Source organism: Cricetulus griseus, chromosome 4, assembly GCF_003668045.3.
Source record: "Cricetulus griseus strain 17A/GY chromosome 4, alternate assembly CriGri-PICRH-1.0, whole genome shotgun sequence".
Classification (NCBI taxonomy): domain Eukaryota; kingdom Metazoa; phylum Chordata; class Mammalia; order Rodentia; family Cricetidae; genus Cricetulus; species Cricetulus griseus.
This window is the reverse complement of record NC_048597.1, coordinates 214,433,184-214,454,987: the sequence shown is the minus strand read 5'-3', so window position 1 is coordinate 214,454,987 and position 21,804 is coordinate 214,433,184. Positions and strand designations below refer to the sequence as shown.

Here is a 21,804-nt window from a genome sequence, read left to right as displayed (position 1 = left end):
ACCTTCCCGTCGGGGACACACATCTATCTTCCGCCTTTGTCTGACTGGCTCAAGCTTGTCTGGTGTCCTTCATGTCCCTCTTCCTCATGAGGCTTCCCAACCTTCACTAAATTGTTGGCTCCATTGCTCCTTCTCAACTTGCCTCTCCTTGACATTGACTCTCAGCTCTGACAAGAACCCATTTCTTACCTCTTTCCCCCCCAGCACCCTGGCCTACACCAGGCCTTTTCCTGGAATCTGCCTCCCCAACAGCTCAGGAGGCCATCAGCCAAGGTGAGAAGAGAGATCAAAGACAGCTTATGTCTGGACACCGAGGGGAAGACGGCCAGTAGGACAGAGGCTCAGCTGAGGACCTGACCATCAAAAATCCCCAGTTGATGTCACTAATCATGACCAGAAACAGCTTCACAAAAGAAGCCTACAAGGGGCTGGAGAAATGGCTCAGTAAGTAAAGGCACTTACTGCCAGAGGACAAATCACAGACACACAGACACAGACACAGACACAGACACACACACACACACACACACACACACACACACACAGACACACATAACATGGTAAGACTAAAGAAAACCAGTCATAGCAGGGTGTTGGTGGTACACGTCTTTAATCCCTGCACTCAGGAGGCAGAGGCAGATGGATCTCTGTGAGCTCAAGGCCAGCCTGGTCTACAGAGTGAGTTCCAGGTCAGCCAAGGCTACATAGCAAAACCTTGTCTCAAAAACAAAACAAAACCAAAACCCTTTAACTGGTGAAAACATGAAAGTATCACTTTTTGGATTACCTCGAGGACAGTGTGACTCCCTATATTGTTTTTAAGGATGACTTAGAAATGGAAACAACATTAACAAATCCAACAATTTCTTTGACTAACTGGCACCTCTACACCCTGACAAATGGTACTGACATGATCTTGAAGTCATCTCTTTTGACTCAGATTTGTTTGCAATAGAAGCATAGGATTTGCAAATGACTTTTTCTTCTTCTTCTTCTTTTTTTTTTTTTTTTTTTTTGAGACAGTGTCTCTTTGTATAGCCTTGGCTGTCATGGAACTCGCTCTGTAGACCAGTCTGACCTGGAACTCAGAGCTCCAACCTGCCTCTGCCTCCCAAATGCTGGAATTAAAGGCATGCACCACCACTGCCCAACTGTAATTTACATTTTTATTAATCTACTGTGTGTTTGAATGTTTGTGTGTGGAGTTCAGAGGACAATTTGCATCAATTGGTTCTCACCTTCTACTGTGTGGATCCCATGGACTGAACTCAAACTGTCAGGCTTGGCAGCAAGCACCTTAACCCACTGAGCCATCTGGTTAGCCTGGCATTGCTTTTTAAGCAAAAACAAACAAACAACATTTTATGCAGGTTCTCTAAAAATAAACTAAAAATAAAATATAAAAACAAAAACAAAAGATAACCTGAGCCAAGCAGATATTTAGGTCATAATTTGTTGTGTGTGGCTGGAGGCCTAGATCCTGGGAATCTCTAGAGCCTTCTGGGCATTTCCTGATCTCTAGAACAGGGTTGGATGTGGACTGCCTTGGAGAAACCCAATGAAGACCTGCCTCTGGAAGCATAACAGCCTTGTTCTATTGTGGGATATCCACCAGAAAAGACTGCTAGGACATGGGTTTAAGCCAACAGAAAGTCTTCATTAGCTGGTTGACAACTATACTAGGTGTTTGGGAACCCAGTGTAGCACTGAGTCTTTCTTAGGGGGAGCTTTAAAGCACAAAACCATGTTCTTGGTTGACACACTTCAGTTAACAAGAACAGTTAGTCAGAAGAGGATCTACAGAAGCCAAAAAGCAAGGTTAGTCCATTTAGAGACACTTTAATGGATTAGGCCTTTGTTTTAGTTTTGGCAGGTGGTTCTGTCTATGTGCTGAGTTTTACAACCTGAATGGTACTTCCATCATGGAGTCAGTTGTGCTAAGTCTGGGGCCCTGATACAGCTCCCCTCCAGCCAGAGCCCCCAATCCTACTCTCAGCTTCATGGACAGAAGTCAGGGCCCATACTGCTCCCCTGGCCCAGGTCAACCAGCACCTGAAGTCATTCCAAAGGTAGGGACAAAGCAAAGCAGGCGTCTCAGTCTTTCTCCTTAGCTCCTACATCCCATCTCACACAGTGGCTCCTAAGCCTGTGCTATAAACCCTGAGCTCAAGTTTCAAGCCCTCCAGGGCACAGCTGGGCTGGGGCAGTCCTCACCTACGAGCACATGTGGGTATCAGTGCAAGAGGTCCCTCTGGTCCAAAGCAAAGCAAGCAAGCAGCAGCCTGGACTGGAGGGCTTTGCTTTCTTTTCACTTTAGTGTTGCATTGCTGGGAATTGGATCTGGGACAGTGAGCGTGCTGGGCAGCAGTGTTCCCTGCTACCAGGGTCTCCTTGAGGAGAAACCGAGGCCAAGAGTGTGCCAATCAGTAAGATTGGCTAGTAAGCCTGTCATGGAGGGGGCACTGCTGAAAACAGCTTGTGGGGCCCAGAGCAAGGAGTGGGGGATTCTTGGGCAAGGGTTGACATTTTCCTTTGGCCTTGACCACTGGCTGGTGCTATGTGCAGCAGTCCTTGACCATGACAGTGACGCAGACTGGCTGAGACATAGGAAGGTCTCCACGTCATTCCTAGCATGAGGGCTGACCTTGCTTGAACTCCAGTGGTTTGAGCACCGCTGTTCAGGATCAGAGCAATGGATAAGAGGAGTTTATACTGCAGCTCAGGAGTGGTGGTGGGAGGAGGGAAAAGAGTAGGGTGGGAAGAGAGAGGGGAGGGAAGGATCCTTGGGGAAGGCAGGACTTGGACTGGAGGCAGCAACCCAGGAGAGAATGGCTGCTGGAAGGCACAGGGCTCACTTAGGCACAAACCAAGGCAGGCGAGGTCACTACTTCACAAAGATGGAAGCTGAGGGCATGGAGTATCTGCTCACAAGTTGGAATGCAGCAGTAGTAGAAAACACAAACCATTGGAGTGGCATATCCCAATATGAGGCCCCAAGAGACCCACCACCCACAGCACCAGAAGAGGGGGTCTGTTCAAAATAGATCCCTGGTTCAAAAAATCGAAGAGTGTAGCCCAGAACCCGGCATTTTGGGCAGAACCTTGGTCATGATTCTTTGGGCTCTGACACTGGCTCATTTGAGGCTCTCTGGTCTATCTACCTCCTGTTCCAGCTCCTAGCTGTTGTATACAAGTGGCCAAGCTATTCAGGCTGACTCACACTCCACGCTCCCCTCCCACAGGCCTGGCTGGGACTCTCCACTCCTGTTTTTACCCAGCATTCTCCCAGCACCACACAGACCCACCCTTCCAGCCAGCGCCTACTTCTCTTCAGGACAACTTCCTGGTGACTGGAATCTCCCTCCTTCCTGTTGAAGTAATAGTTCCTCTATCTGGGATTGTTTACAACATCCTATTTCACTTATCTTGTGGGTGGGCCTCTTAGCCCCCTTAAAACCCTCCCCTTCATTAAACAGGAAATTCCCAAAGAGCTGGATACCATGAATTTAAACAATAAGCCTCTGCAGTCATGACTTGACCCTGCGGGGCTGGGAAAGCTTTGCAAATAAGAAGATCGAGCCTTGGCTGTGAAGGCCAAAGCCAGCTGGGACTCAGCGCTGAATTTAGAACTCATGTCTGCTCCAATATTGTTTGCTCTGCTTCTGCTTTGCTACTCATCACCCAAACAGCTTCCCATTGCCCAGATAAGAGAAAGTGAGGCCCAGAGCAAGCGCAATTACTCAACACCAGGTCTTAGCTCTGAGTTCAAGTGCTGGCCTTCACTCTCTTTTCTCTAACTGATAGGTGCTATCCCTTAGCAAGATGTAGCCAGGACCTGGACAACTAGACCAGAGCCCTCATCCGGGTGTGCTCCCAGTGCCACTCTGGACTCAAATGCATCCTCCGCAGTCAGATGCACCGAGCCAGTCTTAGCTAACTGGGGACTCAGAGGGAATCAGGAAGTACCTGGGTACACCTCCATCTTTATCATTCTGAACTTTGTTCTGCTTATTGATGTCCAGCTGGGAAAGAAGCAACTAGAATGGTCCTTTCCCCAATTGCAGGAGGGCAGCTCTTGGCATGGCACAGGTCCAGCCTAACACAGCCTGGAGCAAGCTGAGAAGGGTGTGGAATAAGGAGTCCAAGTCGGCGTTCCTGAGAGACTGCCAAGCCCTACCCCTCAGGTGAGGTCTCAGGAGCCTCAAAGGAGGCAGGATTCGGCTCTGAACTCCAAGTGAACAACTGGCCTGTCTCCATCTTAGGCTTAAAAGCCATCTTACAGTAAAGACAAACTAGGTTCATTCCTGTTTATGGTTAAACCTCTGTTTCTCAAGGACTGGGCTGTGTCCCACCTGTAGCCTTAACTACAAATGGTTCTGCACTGCCTGTTCCAGGGAATGGCAACCATACTTTTTGTTTCAAAAAGTTTTAACCATCTTGCCAACCCTTTGTTTCAAAAGGTTGTTGTGACTACCTGTTGTTATGACCGCCTTATGACCGACCACCTTGCAATCATGCCTTTGTTTCAAGAGGTCCTTATGACTAAGTTGGTATGCTTACGTTCTGCTCCTGTAACCCTGCCTGTTTTGCCTGCCAAATTCCCGATTTGGAAACCCCCCACCCCCACCCCTGAACTATTAAAACCTTGTCTTCCTCACATCCAATGCTGAACTCTCAAACTCTGCCTTAGGAGGAGGTAGTCGGGGGAAGGCAGTCCCTGTACACAAATAAAAAATAAAAATTAAAAAAAAAAGCTTGCTTGGCCATGATATGGGTTGGTGTACTCCTCCCATCTTTGGGATTAACACAGGATGGAGTACTAAGCCATTGAATTGATGTGTAACACGGCCAGCAAGGACTTTGGACAGTGCTCAATGTAAAAATAAAAACAGGGCTAATTCAGTGTTATGTAACCCCAGCATTTGAGACAGAAGCAGGAGACTCCGGGAAAGTTTGAGGCCAGCCAGGTCCACAAAGCAAGACCCTGACTCATGAAAGCAAAGCAAAGCGATACAAAAAACAGAGTCTGGGATGTAGCTCAGTTAACAGAGTTTTTGCCACAAGATCCTAGGTTCAATCCTAAATGCTATATACTCCAGGCCAGTAGAAAAGCCCTGTCATTGCCATAAACAAAACTAAGCGCCTAGTTGATCAGCTTTTTCAGACCCATAACCCCTTCCTCTAAATCCCAGAAACCCTTTCACTATCAGGTAGCTTCCTGAGTGGCTGGTTTACGCCCTACTCGGGGGCGCAGGAGTCTGACGCACAGAGCTATTCGTGGAAGGTGACAGAGGGCGAAGGATGGGGTCCAAAAAGGGGCTTGCCCGCCCACTGCCTTGCCCTCTTGATCCTGGAAGCCTAGGCCCAAGTCACACTCGCCCAGCTGGAGCAGTGCCCTGTCGGAGACACTTGCTGCCCTGCCCTGCCGACTCCGGCGCGCGTGCGCAGGTCAGGCCGCGCCCTCGGCGCATGCGCAGCGGTCACTCCGGCTCTATATTAGGGCCACAGCAGTTCGTTGCATTCCCGAAGCTGCTATAGTGGGCCGGCGCGCCCCGCCACCGCGGCCACACGCCCCATCCCCCTCCGGCCCCCACCCAGGCTCAGCGTCCCCCACCACCACCCTCCCTCTACCTCTTAGGCTACCTCAGAGGCCCCGTTCCGTCCCCTCCTGACATTCGGCCTTTGAAAGGCGGCTTCATAATCTCCTTCCTACCCTTGCCATTCTCGAGCTTGCGACCCCGGGCAACCTCTGACTCACCGCTGACCCCCTTCCGCCAGCCCGACTCTCTGGGCTGGCTGGCCTTGCTCCTGCCCGAGTCAGCCCTGACCCTACCTACCCTCCTCTCTGCCTCCTTTCCCGGATCCAGCTCTAGGGGGCATGACCTTGTCTCGTGAACTCAGGGCTGGTCTAGACTCTTCCCCGTTCCCCCGGGTTGCTAGGATTCCCCAGGAGCCCTCCCTACATGGTGACAGTGACATCTTCCCTAGCCCCACTGTTGCCCCTGGAATATGTGCTGAGGTGTCTTACCAACACTGCACACCCTTCCAGGAGCCTCTGGCCTCCCACACCTATTCTGCTTTGTCCTCCATCTCTTTCACCCCCTTGGTTGTATTAATCGTCCCTATTTACTCCAGTGAAGATGCGTTGAGGGGTGGGCGTGGGGGTGGGGGCCTTTTATGTCGAGGTGGAGAATGAAGTTGGTGACTCCTTTACTGAGTCCCATGTCGGTGCTGTCCTTAGTTTTGTTTGTTTTTGTTTTGAGTGAGACGTGTATCTGGGGCACGCTTGACATCACTCACCATGGATTCTTCACAGGAACCAGCACCTTTGCAGACATGGAGACTGTGGTTCGACGATGCCCATTCTTATCTCGAGTCCCTCAGGCCTTTCTGCAGAAGGCAGGAAAATCTCTCTTGTTCTATGCTCAGAACTGCCCCAAGATGATGGAAGTTGGGGCCAAGCCAGCCCCTCGAACCCTGTCCACTTCAGCAGCACACTGCCAGCAGATCAGAGAAACCCCTCCAGCCAATGAGAGTAAGTAGGGCTAGCAGTAAGGAACACCTCCTGGGTGGTAAGGGCCACTCTGAGAGGGGGATCAACATTGTCTATGGGAGGGGGTCATCTTGTGTAACTGTCCCTCTGACTCCTGGATTAGGAGCTTTTCATGCTCCTGAATTTAAAAGTGAAATAAGACAGGCTTCTGGATTACATGTCAGGTCTGCTGGGTTCTAGTGTTTCCTCATTGTCTGGTAGGAGCAGTCACTTGCAACCTTTTCCTCAATAAAGATTTGGCCTTTGACTCATAAAGTAGCGATTTTAAAATCTGTTTAGTATTTTGAGTCAATGTCTCACTTTGTATCATATGCAAGCCTGGAACTCACTGTGTAGCCTGGGCTGGCTACAAGGACATGACCCCCGCCTCTGCCTCTCCAGTGCTGACGCCACAGACCTGAGCTACCACTGCCAGGTTTTGTTTTTATTTTTTAAAAGATATATTGATTTTACTTTATGTGTATGAGTGTTGGGCCGCACCACATGTATGCCTGGTGCCCAAGAAGGCTAGAAGAGGAGGTCAGATCCCCTGGAGAGCTACAGATGGTTGTGAGCCACCATAGCAGCGCTGAAAATTGAACCTGAGTTCTCTGGAAGAGCAACAAGTGCTCTAACCACTGAGCCATCCTTTTGTTTTATTTTGTGTTTTTCCCTTTAAGCAAAAAAACAAAAAAAATATTTTGTTAAAATGCAATAATATAAAATTTACCATTTTAGTTTTATTTATTTATTTATTTATTTATTTTGGTTTTTCGAGACAGGGTTTCTCTGTGAGCTTTGGAGCCTATCCTGGCACTCGCTCTGGATACCAGGCTGGCCTCGAACTCACAGAGATCTGCCTGCCTCTGCCTCCCAAGTGCTGGGATTAGAGGTGTGCGCCACCAACGCCCAGCTGCTTTTTATTTTTTTCTATCAGAGTCTCATAATATAGCCCAAATTGCCCTCCAACTTGTGGCAATCCTCCTGCCTCAGCCTGTTACATGGTAGAATTATAAGCATGCACTACTACAGTGTCTGTTCTATCATTTAAGTGTGTGATTCAGTAGATTACATGCATTCATGTTGTTCTACCACCGTGCCATTCCAGAACTTTCTTCAGCTTCCCAAACTAAAAGCTCCCATACTCCTTGCTCCAGTTCCTGGCAACCACCAACTCTCCTGTCTGTCAGCTTCACTGCTCTAGGTGTGTTAGTGATTGTCAGTGCATGCATCTGACACCGACAGAGAAGTTTTAGTGAATAGACCCAAATGGTCTCAGTAAGGTTCTGCCAGGAGAGGGGCTTTGCAGTGAATGTTTCACCTTCCAGGCTTCTCCTCAGTGTGTACCTGTAGGAAAGGAGCATTTGTTCTGTAAGTGGGCAGGACTTAGATCTTTAGGGGACTTCCTGTCCGGAGTCAGTTATCTTTTCTCAGAATGTCTGTAGTGGCCATGTATTGAGTTAGAATCATTTTCCCTTCTGTTGTCTAGACTTTCCATAACAGAACTGCATTGCTTGTAAAATTAAGTTAATTTCAAAATAACATTTCTTGACTTCCCTTTATAGAAAATGTTATGGAAACTGTATTGAGACACCTTACCCAAGTGGTAGAAAGAGCAGCCAGTGACTCATGGGAGTATTCCAAAATCTGCAGGAAGACTTTTCTAGAAGGAAGGTGAGCGCATTGCTCAAGGGATCGAGGAGTGACTGTAACTTAGAGCACAAAACCAGCTAGTTATGTTACATCAGCAGCTCTCTTTGGTGAACTTAAACAAGAAAGTAGGTGAGCTGTGTGACTGTAACCTGGGTCTTTCCAGGCATCCTGATAATTTGAACCCAGAGAGGACAACATGAAGATCTAAGTGATAGCCCACTTTTTTTTCCTGAAGTATTTTTAAAACTGGTTAAGCTTTATTAGGAATCTTCTTAGAAAACCGAAGAGAGAATAACTGGGACGGCTTCCAATTACCTTAGAGAGCATCTCCGTCCTGAAATAAGCTGAGTGTGCATGGGGCAGGAGAACCAAGTCAAGAGCTTTGGGGCTAAGTGCACACAAAATCCTAGCACTTAGAGGCTGAGGCAGGAGGATTGCCAAGTCAAGCATCATGGGCTGCATAGCAAGACCCTGTCTTAAACAAATGAAAAAAGAATGTTGTGTTGTCTGAAAGTATAAAATAGTGATCTTGGGTTTCTAAGGAGAACACATGTGAGTTTGAAAGGTGACTGGGATGGGCCAAAAAACCCTTCAAAGAACCGCTGTGAGACAGGTGAGAACGGATATTAGCAGAGTTTAACAAAGGTTATAGACTAGAACGAGCATGAAGTTTGAGGTGATAAGGCTCAGTGACTTGCTTGTGCACTCCGGCAAGCAGGTCTGATGTCTCATTCTTTCCATTTCCTTCCTCAGAAGAAAAGGCTGCCAAAGCTGCAGTCCAGCAGGCTCCTGACGAATCCCAGCAGACTCCAGATGGCACACAGCTCCCGGCTGGACACCCGTCACCCACTGCAAGCCAGGGCTCTGGGAGCAAGTGCCCTTTCCTGGCTGCACAGCTGAGCCAGACAGGCAGCAATGTCTTCCGCAAGGCCAGTCTGGAGCTTCAGGAGGATGTGCAGGAGATGCATGCTGTGAGGAAAGGTAACAGAAGCGCCTCCAGCCAGACGGAGAGGGGGACTCCCGGGACGGAGAGGGGGACTCCCGGGATGGAGAGGGGGACTCCTGGGACTGAGAGGTGGGCTCCCGGGACCCCCAGCTTATGTGTGAGGTGGACTCCCGGGACCTCCAGCTTATGTGTGAGCTGCTATTGGGCCAGCATAGTAACAGTAGGAATACCTTCCTCTTTTAGTGACGAAGAGGAAGGAAGGTCCTCGAGCTAGATGGTTCAAACTATATTGCAAAATGTGGGACTTGCTTTCTGGTGAAGGTGTAGGAGGGTAACCAGCTTCCCAAGTCATGCTCCCTTTCTGGAAATAACCTGAAGTCTTGAACAAATGCCAGCATTCATTTGTCTCTTTGGTCCTTCCTACCTTTTGGTAGATAGAGGGTAGAACACTGGTATTACTGCTGTCAGTGCTAGCCTGGGGACTCCCAGGATGTGTGTCCTACTGATGGTCATGGGAGGGGCAACCTTAACCTCATCTGAGCTCCCAACAGCCCCTCAAAGCCTCAGCATGCTGAGAAAGGTGTGGGAGGCAGAGGCAGGAGGGTCAATGTGAGTAAGGCCAGTATGGGCCAGGGGTAGGCTGTATGGAGCCCAGGAGGCATGCCAGTCAGCTGGGGAACCTTAGGCTCTAATTCATGTCCACTAAAACTGGCTGGTCGCTGGGAAAACAAAATAGCACTGAAGCCAGGTAGTACCCACCTATAACCCCAGCACTAGACATGCCGAGGCAGGAGGCTCTTGAGTTCAAGGCTAGCCTGGGCTACAACAAGACGTCATCTCAAAAAGCCTAAAAGAAGCCCAGGACCAACATTCCATACATTCCATTACAACTAACTGGTTATGATTGGCTTTTATTCATGAAGTAGGCAATAGGCTATTCTTTTGGTTTTATGTTTTGTTTTGAGACAGGGTCTCACTATGTAGTACAATCTGGCCTCATTTATAGAGATCTGCCTGAACTCTGCCTCCCAAGTGCTGGAACTGATGCCATATACCAAGACAATAAGCTATTGGGGAAAATGATTTTAATGTTTTGCCTTCATATATGTCTGTGCACCAAAATGTGCCTGGTGCCCAAGGAGGCCAGAAGAGGGCATCAGATCCCAGAACTGTAGTTACAGACAGCTGTGAGCCACCATATGGTTGCTGGGAATCAAACTCAGGTCCTCCAAGAGAGCAGTCTATGCTCTTAGCTGATGACCTATCTCCGCCTGCTCCCATAAGCTGTTTTTGACAGTATGCCTAGAAGGTGTTGTGAGCTAAATAAAAAGCCCATCTCTTATACCTCTTGTTACTTTTGTGATAGAGGTTGCCCAAAGCTCAGTAACCCCCAGTGTGATCAATGTGAAAACTGATGGAGAGGATCCCAGCCAATTGCTGAAGAACTTCCAGGATATCATGCGAAAGCAAAGGCCAGAAAGAGTGTCTCATCTCCTTCAGGATAACCTGCCCAAATGTGAGTCTTCTTGTTTGTAAGTTAAATGGATGTCAGGTTAAAAGTGAAGTTGCTTGGTGAGGTGAGAGTTGAAGCCTTTGGCTCTCGCTTGAGTCAGTACGAGAGTTGAGCTTAATGAATGCTACTGATGATCATTGGCCTTCTCTCTTTTATTACCCATCGTCTATATACTGGACAGTGTACCTTACACTTGACAAGTACAGCCTTGTGTACTGCTCATGGTACTAAGACATCTTTCTAGTCCTGAACATAGTGCCATGAAATGGCCATACTGAGATTTGAACTCAGGTGTGTCCTTCTCCCAAACCTGGATATTCTTCTTAAAAGACTATACTGTCTTTTGTTTGTTTCCATTTTAGCTGTTTCCACTTTTCAATATGATCGTTTCTTTGAGAAGAAAATTGATGAGAAGAAAAATGACCATACTTACCGAGTTTTTAAAACTGTGAACCGGAGAGCACAAATCTTCCCCATGGCAGATGACTATACAGACTCCCTCATCACCAAAAAGCAGGTGTCAGTCTGGTGCAGTAATGACTACCTAGGCATGAGTCGGCACCCGCGCGTGTGTGGGGCAGTCATGTAAGTAGCTGGCATTATTTGGCAAGTAAGATGATACCACTGGCATTATTTGGCAAGACTTAGATGGTTTATTCCGCTGGACCTTTTATGGGAGAATATTTAGTCACTGAAAGTGTGCCGCAGTGATACAACACTATTCTTTGTAGAACCGGTCTTCTCCTTCCACCTCTACAGGCGTTCTAGGATTGAGCTCAGGCCTCCTAGCTTTACCACAAACCCCTTTACCTGCCGAACCATCTCACTGGCAATTGCCTATGGCAATCTCTACAGTTGACTGTTTTAGAGAAAAATGTGATGATAGTGGATAAGGCTATTTCAGTAGGATGTCTTTAAAAACATGAAAGTCCCATCTTTGTCCTTCAGGAGGACCGCCATAGCTTGAGAGAGTTGCTTGTCAAATTCTCCAAGAGGCTGAGGTTGAGCAATAGCATATAGTGTCTATGTGTCCTAACGTGTAACGGCTTTGCAGCCTTCTAGAGTGTGCTTTCTCTTAACGTGTTACTGGGCAATGATTATTCTCAGAAAAAAGAAGCCTTAGTTTAAGTTATTTGGCTAATACCTTTTAATGACTATTAAATGAACATTTACTCTTTTTTTTAAGATTTATTTATTTTATGTATATGAGTATTTTGCCTGCATGTCTGCCATGTGTGTGTCTTGGAGGTTAGAAGAGGGTGTTGGATCCTCTGGAGCTAGGAACTGAACCTGGGTCCTCTTAACCACTGAGCCATTGCTCTCTGAAACTTAATCTCAACAACCTCTAAGATTTATGTCTCCATGTTTCACAATGAGAGAGATGCTACATGAGATGAACATAATTTTCATTCTCTTGGGTTCTGGAAAGAGGAACAATTTATGTGATGTTTAGAACCATGAGTTAATTTTTTTTTTTTTCAAATAAAATAAAAAATAAGCCAGGCATAGTGGTGCATGACTTTAATCCCAGTACTCAGGAGGCAGAGGTAGATGGATCTCTATTAATTCAAGGCCAGCCTGGTCTGCATAGTGAGTTCCAGGACAGCTAGGGCTACTAGTGAGACCCTGTTTCTTTTTGTTTGTTTGTTTTTTGTTTTTTTGAGATAGGGTTTCTCTGGCTTTGGAGGCTGTCCTGGAACTAGCTCTTGTAGACCAGGCTGGTCTCGAACTCACAGATCCGCCTGCCTCTGCCTCCCAAGAGTGCTGGGATTAAAGGTGTGCGCCACCAACACCCGGCTGAGACCCTGTTTCAAAAAACAAAAGAGCAACAACAACAAAAAAAAAATTAAAATGAAATAAAAATAGAACCATGAGTTTTCTTACTTGCGTGAGATATGATCATAGTTTTGTTGTTTTTTTTTGTATGTGCTGGAATTACAGGCACATACTCCATGTGTGTTTATGCAGTAGGAGGGATTGAACCCAGAGCTTTGTGGCTTTGTATATACTAAGCAAGCACTCTACCAGCTGATTCCATCCCCAACCCTAATGTACGTGTGTGTGTGTGTGTGTGTGTGAGAGAGAGAGAGAGAGAGAGAGAGAGAGAGAGAGAGAGAGAGAGAGAGAGAGAGAGGAGAGAGAGAGTATTATATATTTATGTGAGTTATGTCCTGTATATGGGGTGGGGTGATGTGTGCTTGGAGGCCTGAGGTCAGCATTGGGTCTTTCCTCTGTAGCCTTTCATCTTTGTTTTTTGAGGTTCCCTCTGCTCCAGTGCTAGGGTTGTAGGATTACAAGCCCCCCTGGATTTTAAATGAATTCTGGGGCTGGAGAGATGGCTCAGTGGTTAAGAGCACTGGCTGTTCTTCCAGAGGTCCTGAGTTCAATTCCCAGCAACCACATGGAAGCTCACAGCCATCTGTAATAAGATCTGGTGCCCTCTTCTGATCTGCAGGCAGAACTATGTAAATTATAAATAAACAAATCTTTAATGAATAAATAAATGAGTTCTTCAGATCTGAGCCCTGGAGTGTTGGTATGTTACTTATTTTTAACAGGGAGACTGTAAAACAGCATGGTGCTGGAGCTGGTGGAACTAGGAATATTTCTGGAACCAGCAAGTTCCATGTGGAGCTGGAGCAGGCGCTGGCTGACCTCCATGGCAAAGACGCAGCACTCCTGTTCTCCTCCTGCTTTGTAGCCAATGACTCCACCCTGTTCACCCTGGCTAAGATGATGCCAGGTAAGGAAGCTGAGTGTCTGTGCCCCAGCACATTTGAGGGTTCTGCGTAATGACAAGAACACGGGCAACCCTGCTTCAGAGCACAAGGTGTTGACTGCATGCTGGGGGTTCCAGCAGAATGTGATCAGTGATAACTGAAACATGAAAGATCCTGTCCTTAAGCTCCGGACTCAAGTGTACTTCATATTCTAGGAAGTCCTTTAGCAAATGTTCCATTGCATGTAGTAGTATCTTCATTGAGTTTGAAATGAGGTACCCACTGTTTTGGTTTTTTTTGAGACAGTTTTGGTTTTTGGACATAATCTCACTGTGTAACCCAGGCTAGCTACAAGCTATTGGTTCTCCTACCTCAGAATGCTGGGCTTCTAAGTATGTGACATTGTGGCTTTAAGACTTGTTCTCCGTGGTTTTGTGTTTTGTGTTTCATGATGCTGGGGTGGAATCCAGGGCATCAGCTCTGTGAATCATGTGCTGTGCTGCTGAGCTCGATCCTGTCAGCCATGGGCTGGGCTACCTCTGCCTTTGCATCTTCCCAGAAGAGAAGCAGCGGCTAGTTACTGTGTCAGGACAGATACTGGCTCATGGTGCTTTTCATAGTGAACATTTTCAAGGCATTACCAGCAGGAAAAGGTCTGTTGTATCTGTCCAGGATATAAATTGTCTTTGGTATATCTGCCACTAAGTAGCATTTTTCTTGTGTCAGGCTGTGAAATTTACTCTGACTCTGGGAACCATGCCTCTATGATCCAAGGGATTCGCAACAGTCGAGTGCCAAAATATATCTTCCGCCACAATGATGTCAACCACCTCAGAGAACTGCTACAAAGATCTGACCCCTCAGTCCCCAAGATTGTAGCATTTGAAACTGTTCATTCAATGGATGGTAAGTCTATGCTGAGACCACTCTGAAGCCTGAGGTGCGGAACTAGGCTTGAACTCTTTAAAAAGTATGGCCTGGCCGGGCGTTGGTGGCGCACGCCTTTAATCCCAGCACTTGGCAGGCAGAGGCAGGTGGATCTCTGTGAGTTTGAGGCCAGCCTGGTCTCCAGAGCAAGTGCCAGGATAGGCTCCAAAGCTATACAGAGAAACCCTGTCTCAAAACCAAAAAAAAAAGTATGGCCTGTGGACCCTGGGGACATAGCTGCTTGTCAGGCTTCTGTTTAACTGTGTATGAGGTCCTGCACTCAACTCCAGAAACAAGCAAAAATAAGATGTTTCTTTTTGGTTTTGCATTTTTTTTCTCTGCTGGGATTCTGTAATTTAGAGAGAGTATATGAATGGGATAACTAGGTTTTCTGCTCTGGCTATTGCTAGAGCAGACAAGGCAAGCAAGAACCAGGGGTGTAGGGGAAGCTGTAGCCAGACTCCGTATTGGTAATTTCCCACTATACCGGGGGAAGTTCATTTTCTCTCCAGTACTAAAAATGACCCCACACAATGTAAGATAAGCCAGGCGGTAGTGCTGCATGCCTTTAATCCCAGCACTCAGGAGGCAGAGACAGAAGGATCTGGGTTCAAAGCCAGCCTGGTCTACAGATCAAGTTCCAGGGCAGCCAGGACTACACAGAGAAGCCCTGTCTCAAAAAAACCAAAAAGAATGTAAGGACTTTGCTTTGGCTCTAACTAGGATTACTAACATTTCCCTGGCTTTCCTTAGGAGCAGTGTGCCCACTGGAGGAGCTGTGTGATGTGGCCCATGAGTTTGGAGCAATCACGTTTGTGGATGAGGTCCATGCGGTGGGGCTGTATGGGGCTCGAGGTGGAGGAATTGGTGATCGGGATGGAGTCATGTCAAAAATGGACATTATTTCTGGGACGCTTGGTATGTATGCTTTGTAAATTCTGCCTTCTCCACTGAACTTAGGATATGTACTAAAACCAGTGACTGGCTGGTCTAACTGGCACCAGGATAGGAAGCCGTGTGATAACATGTAAAGCCTGGATTGTTTCTCTTTGGGGTGACTTTTGTTTTCGTGAGGCAGGGTCTCCGTCTATAGCCCAGGCTGGCCTCAGGTAGCCCTCCTGTCTCAGGCTCTCCTGTGCTGGCTTTGCAGGTGTGCACTGAATTGTTTCATCCCAGTGAATGCTGGCCCAGCTTTGAAGCATCCCTGGGGATATGGAGGCTCACAGACTCCCATAGCTAAATATGACAGAAATTACATTTCTTGCCATCTGAGCTCATTCCAGCCATACTTGTGGCTCTTACTACATGCTGTGACAAAAGCCTTCACTGTGCTGCTGAATTCAAAAGGAGAGAGCACTGCAGTGTTTTTCTACCAGGTGCTGGGAAATGCTGTGCTCTGTGCCCAGCACAGGGAGCAAGCACTCCAGCTGTCCCAGCCTGTTCCTCTCCTCATGGTGGCACCCTGAAGTCTGGCCCTCAGTCCTGGCTGAGTATGACCTTGTGTGACCTTGGCTTAGGAGCCGACCTTCCCTGCCTGTTTTGTTTTCCCCCATCAATATAATGGGAACAGCAATGGGATCTGTATCAGGGTTTCTGTAGAGAAGATCAAGGAGTTGTATATAGATCATTAGTAGATAGATGCTGCCTTTGCCTGTGAGAGTCATCGAGAGGCTGTAGAGATCTGGGACTTTTTTTTTCTTTTTCCTTAAACATTGAGAATTTGTTAAGGGCAGTGGGAAACCCATGTATCAGTCCGTGAGTGCCAAATCCAGCCTACACTTAGTCAAGGACCAGCAAACAAAACCCAGCATCCTCCAGCCCTGTCAAGGGAGTGAGAGCCTCCCCCAGACTCAGAGATGCCAGAGGAAAGCCACCTATTCAAGTGCCAAATTCCAGTTTGTGGTGTAGGCTTGTTGGAGGTATGGTTCAGTGAGGTGGAAAATGCTAGGCGGAGAAGTTTTCCACTATAGGCATTTGAACCTACTTAATCCTCTTGTGGTTCAAGAAAAATGTTCACTTCAGAACATAGAGTTAAGGCTCCTGAGAACCCCTCAGGAGTCCATAATCCTGAAACTTGAGATACAGATTATATAAGGGCCTTGACCAGAACTGAAAAACAAGCCTGGCCCTAAGTTGTCCCTAACAGGTCTGAGTGTTTGTGTTTACCCAGCAAATGCTAATTGTCAGGAGTCTCCCATTTCCTTGAGTAGCAAGTAAGGTCTCAGTACTATAGCAAATGCCTTAGCCGGGTGACTGCCGCCAAGTATGTGCCTGGAGGCTCTGCGGTGCCCCGGTGTACATACTGCTGTTGATAACCTAACTCCTCATCCTCCCCCCAGGTAAGGCATTCGGCTGTGTTGGAGGGTACATTGCCAGCACAAGTTTGCTGGTTGACACCGTACGATCCTATGCTGCTGGCTTTATTTTCACCACCTCCCTGCCTCCCATGCTGCTGGCTGGGGCCCTGGAGTCTGTGCGGATCCTGAAGAGTGCTGAGGGGCGTGCCCTTCGCCGCCAGCACCAGCGCAATGTCAAGCTTATGAGGCAGATGCTAATGGACGCTGGTCTCCCGGTCATCCACTGCCCCAGCCATATCATCCCTGTGCGGGTAATGGCCTGTCTGTGACCGTACTGCACACATGATACGCCAGTGTTCTGGTTCCTCCTTCCTAAAGTTGGGCTTGGGCAGGGTGATTGCTAGGGCTGGGACCGCAGCCAGTGGCCCTCTGCCATGTCTCTGTCTTCAGCTGCCTGGGCAGCCTTCACAATAAGTATGAAGTCTTTGAACCCAGCAGCTTCTCTGTCCAGAGCACTGACCTTAACTGGGTAAACACGGAACGTGTGTCTGGAAAGCTCTAGAAGCCTAAGCATGGGCAGTTTTGAAGTGTGACTTTCCACTTAGTAAATTTCAAAGTAGATCTTGCACTCCCGGCTGCAAGTCATATCCCTGTTGATGTTACAGTTACTATTAAAAAAAAGAAAAATAGCTAGTATAACTGGAGCAGGGCAGTCCCTCATGGGAACAAAGATTTGCTTGTGTGAAAAAAAGCACCTCCTTGACCATGCAAGGCCTGAGAGGACAGCCATGTGACATTTCATTCCAGTGTTGAGTCCACCCTGCAATGCCAGCTCCCTTAAATTGCAGGTGTTCAGGCAGCATTGCCCGCCCCACCCCCCATACCCCAGGCTTGCACACTCGGCTGCAGTCTGGCCTTGAGCCTGAGCCTCATGCGTGGACACTGTGTTCTTGACTGTCTCTGCCAAATTAGCATGTCTTATGCTGAGCCTGCTCTTCTTGTGATGGAACTTAGGTCGCCGATGCTGCTAAAAACACAGAAATCTGTGATGAACTGATGACCAGGCACAACATCTACGTCCAAGCCATCAATTACCCCACGGTGCCTCGGGGGGAGGAGCTGCTGCGGATTGCCCCCACCCCGCACCACACTCCACAGATGATGAGCTTCTTTCTCGGTGAGCTGCAGGGCTTCAGGGTAACGGCGCCACCTCACTGTAGCTGCGCCTCCAGTGAGCTGTGTGGAGCCCACATGAAGCTCTGGCTGTATTTGTCCTGATGCTTCAGGCGGCACTCTTTCTTTCTGTCCCAAGTAGCTAAGCATGCCCTCAGCTGGCACATGACAAAACTCTAAAATTAGACAGTAGTGACGCACTTGACAGTGTGCACAATTGGTTTGGAAGCTCTCAGGAAGCCCAACACACACCACACACACACACACACACACACACCCATGCCCTCTGTCATGTGGCTGTTGTGGGGACTAGAGACCTCTGATGGCACAAGTCTGCCCTGGTCTCTAGAATCCAGCTCACATTTCTCTGCATTCTCTCCCCTTCCTTCCTTCCTAACTCATTCCAATGCTTCTGTACTGCCCCTACCACCATGTCCATTCCGAAGGTGGGGACTGGGGGCGCTTCCAGCTCTAGGAAGCGTCATTTCCTCTCTCCCAGGAACTTTGCCCTCGTGGGCCCTCCCAAGTTGTCGTAACTTCCAAGGACAGAGATGCTCAGAGGCTTTTGGTTTGGCTGGGTGCCGGGGTTGAACTCACGGTCTTGGGCTGCTGAGTAGGCATCCACCCATGAGCACCACTTCCCCAAGCCCCAGAGATCCTTGTGTACTGACCCTGCAGCAGCTTGCTGAAGCTATTTGTGTAGTAAGACCCAACTCTGGGTTGTGTTTTTCTGTTCTTATTCTTAGAACTGTGTCACTGAGATTAATTCACATACCATAAATTTTATCTTCCTAAATAACAGAATTCAAAGGTTTTTAGATACATTCACAGTATTGTGATGCCTTTACCTCTGCTTCCAGAACATTTCTATCACTCAAGGGTGAAGCTACATTAGCATTTGCTTCCCTTCTACCTAGTCTCGTCCACCCCCAGCTGCTCCTTCTCTTTGGACATGAGGTGTAAGTAGGACCAAGTGAGTGATATATGGTCCTCCAGGCTGACTGCCCACAGCGCGTAGCCAGTTTTATTCCTATTGTAGCATTAATCACTACTGCTTATTTTTTTTTAAGACATCTAGTTGTGTCTGCAGCCTAGGCTGGCCCAGAGCTCACAGATATCCCCTCTCACCCTCATGAGTGCTGGCTCTTTTCATCACCGTATTATCTCGTGTGTGTGCGTTTGCCTCATGTCATGTCCGCATCAGTGGATGGGCATTGGCATGCTGCCACCTTTGAAATCTCAGGGATGGTGCTGCTGTGAACACGCGTGCAGGTCTGTGTGGACTTGTGCTCAAACACTGTCTTTCCCCACAGAGAAGCTGCTGATCACGTGGAAGCGAGTAGGGCTGGAACTGAAGCCACATTCGTCAGCGGAATGCAACTTCTGCAGGAGGCCCTTGCATTTTGAAGTGATGAGTGAAAGAGAGAAAGCCTATTTCTCAGGCATGAGCAAGATGGTGTCTGCCCAGGCCTGACTGTGACGTCAGTTATTCACCTAACCCCAGGCCATTACCATATCCAAATAGTAGTCGGAATTGTCTTTATATGTGAAATAAATTATATATTAAATATTAATCTATAGTAAAATCATAGTCCTGAAAACAAATTCTTGTGTGTTAGGTGTTTCTGCTTTTAACTACTGAATGGAGAAATATCTGTCATCTGTCCTGTGTTATAGCTATTTAAACAGATGTCTACAGGGCCTTCTGCTCTGCTCAGATCTAACCAACAGGGCCCTAAGCCTGTAGGTAGAACAGCTGGCACCCCAGTAACTGCAAGCAGTGAGCCCACCTGCTGCCAGCTTCCTTTTAAACTTCCTGCCTCAGACCCAGAAGGGGCGGTCAGTTTGCCCACATCCCTGTCACAGTTCTGTCCTTCTTGCTTCCCCTCAGCCACTGCCTCAACCTCACACTTGCCACTGAAAGTCAAGCCTGAAGGAAGGCCCATCCATGCTCAGCAAGTCTTGCAGCCTGCCAGCTCCCTGACCCCCAGTCATGCCCTCTGCAGAGAATGTAGAGGGCTTTGTGCACTTCCTCCACCCCCTGCGTCTGTACTTAGGTCTTGCTGCTGCTTGCACATTCTGAAGTCACCCCTTGTCTTTTGTCATAAGTTTCTCCCTTCTACTGACCTTTTCTCCCACAGACCTGTAGCAGGCATTACCTGTAACCAGTAGCCAAGCTGTCACCTAGGCTAGACCCCTTCCTTACAACCGCAGCTGTCTTTGTCCTGTGTTCTTTGCACAGCCCTCACGCAACCCTGTGGAGGTTGCGTACTGCTTGCCACCCAGCCGCTGGCTCTGCTGCCTCTCCGTGGTGTCTGAGTGGTGGGCTTCAGGCTTTTATACTCTCCCTTCCAAGTCTAAGCCGTGCCATACACTGCTCTCTAGTGGTGCTCCCTCTGAGCCGGGTGCTCCTATGACTATTGATGATCTGCTCCATTCAGTGCCCCACCTTACATCCCCCTGAGGTCTCCCAGGTACACATGGTGCAGAAAGCACCCTGCCCCACCCCCCACAACCCCTTCTGCCCCTGGTCCTCACATCATGGGCTCAGGTGATCCAGTCTCTCATCTGGAGTCAGGTCTCTGTTCTCTTACATAATAGCAGCAAAGCACATCTTAGGCCAGACCACTACTGCCCTCATTTGCCTTTGCCTCCTCCCTAACAGCAGTCTGAGGGGACTTACAGAAGAAACACAGATGCAGGCTACGGACGAAGCTGAGTCGGCAGAGTGCATTCCTAGTATACACAAAGTCCCAGGATTTGATCACCAACATCTCCTAAACCAGGCATCACAGTGTCACATTCCTATAATCCCTGACTGAGGAGGTATAATCAGCTGCATAGCAAGTTCAATCCCAGCCTGTATCAAAATAGACAAACACCATGTTCCTCTCGTACAGAAACCTCTTGAGTCTTCTAATTGTAGTGAGAGTTCTAGACACCTCAGGCATGGACTGGGTTCCTGACAAACTCAGCCATTAATCCTTCCACCCTTGCTTGTTTACTGTCCTTTGTATCTGGGCTTCACTTCTGTGCCCAAGTCCTCTCTACTTCTAGATCTTTCCCTGCTTGGACCTGCCTGCTCTGCTCTGGGTCATAGGATAGCCACTCTTGATATAAGGTTTTCTTTCTTTCTTTTTCTTTTCTTTTCTTTTTTTTTTGTTTTTTTTTTGTTTGTTTGTTTGTTTGTTTTTTGAGACAGGATTTCTCTTTGGAGCCTATCCTGGCAGTCACTCTGGATACCAGGCTGGCCTCAAACTCACAGAGATCTGCTTGCCTCTGCCTCCTGAGTGCTGGGATTAAAGGCGTGTGCCACCAACGCCTGGCAAGATAAGGTTTTCATGCCAGGTGTGGAGCACACCTTAGATCCCAGCACTCCGAGTGAGAGGCAGGCAGATCTCTGTGAGGAGTTCAAGGCCATCCTGGTCAACAGAGTGAGTTCCAGGACAGCCAGGGCCTCACAAAGAAACCCTGTATCAAATTAAAAAAAAAAAAAAAAAAATCCTAAGGATACCTCCCCAGGCATGCTAGCCCAGGTTGCTAAAATTCCTTCCCTTAGAGAAATGTAAACAACATCCAACCCCTCCCTCTATAATCCCAAAGACAAACTAAGGTGTGTGTTCATCAGAATCCACTATGTGGAAACAATGAGTTTAACAGGCTTCCTTTCAGGGCAATTGTGTTGTTTATTAGGGTTTCTATTTCCACGAAGAGACACCATGACCATGACAACTCTTGTAAAGAGAACATTTAATTGGGGTGGCTCGCTTACAGTTCTAGAGGTTCAGTCCATTATCATCATGACTGGGAGCACGGAGGCATGCAGGCAGAAGTGGTGCTGCCGCTGAGAGTGCTGCGTCTTAACCAGAAGGCAGCAGGAAGTTGACTGACAGTCACACTGAGGGAAGTTCGAATGGAAGAGACCTCAAAGCCCACCCCAACAGTGACACACTTCCTGCAACAAGGCCACACCTCCTAATGGTGCCACTTCATTTGGGGGCCATTTTCTTTCAAACCACCACAGTAATGGATGAGGGTTTTTG

General features: G+C 48.0%; 1 protein-coding gene across 2 annotated transcripts; it reads left to right on the top strand.

Moving 5' to 3' along the window:
• Positions 1-6,289: 6,289 nt before the first annotated feature.
• Positions 6,290-19,366, top strand: Alas1 (5'-aminolevulinate synthase 1). Of its 2 annotated transcripts, none has more exons than XM_035443913.1 (10): positions 6,290-6,535; positions 8,942-9,166; positions 10,498-10,647; positions 11,007-11,229; positions 13,203-13,387; positions 14,091-14,270; positions 15,045-15,209; positions 16,631-16,899; positions 17,603-17,765; positions 19,075-19,366. In XM_035443913.1, the coding sequence occupies exons 1-10, from the start codon at positions 6,337-6,339 to the stop codon at positions 19,233-19,235; spliced, it is 1,920 nt and encodes a 639-aa protein (XP_035299804.1). In that variant the 5' UTR covers positions 6,290-6,336; the 3' UTR covers positions 19,236-19,366. The 2 variants fall into 2 exon arrangements, with proteins under 2 accessions (XP_035299804.1, XP_027270188.1); XM_027414387.2 differs by having other exon boundaries at positions 6,291-6,535; positions 8,939-9,166.
• Positions 19,367-21,804: the final 2,438 nt, after the last annotated feature.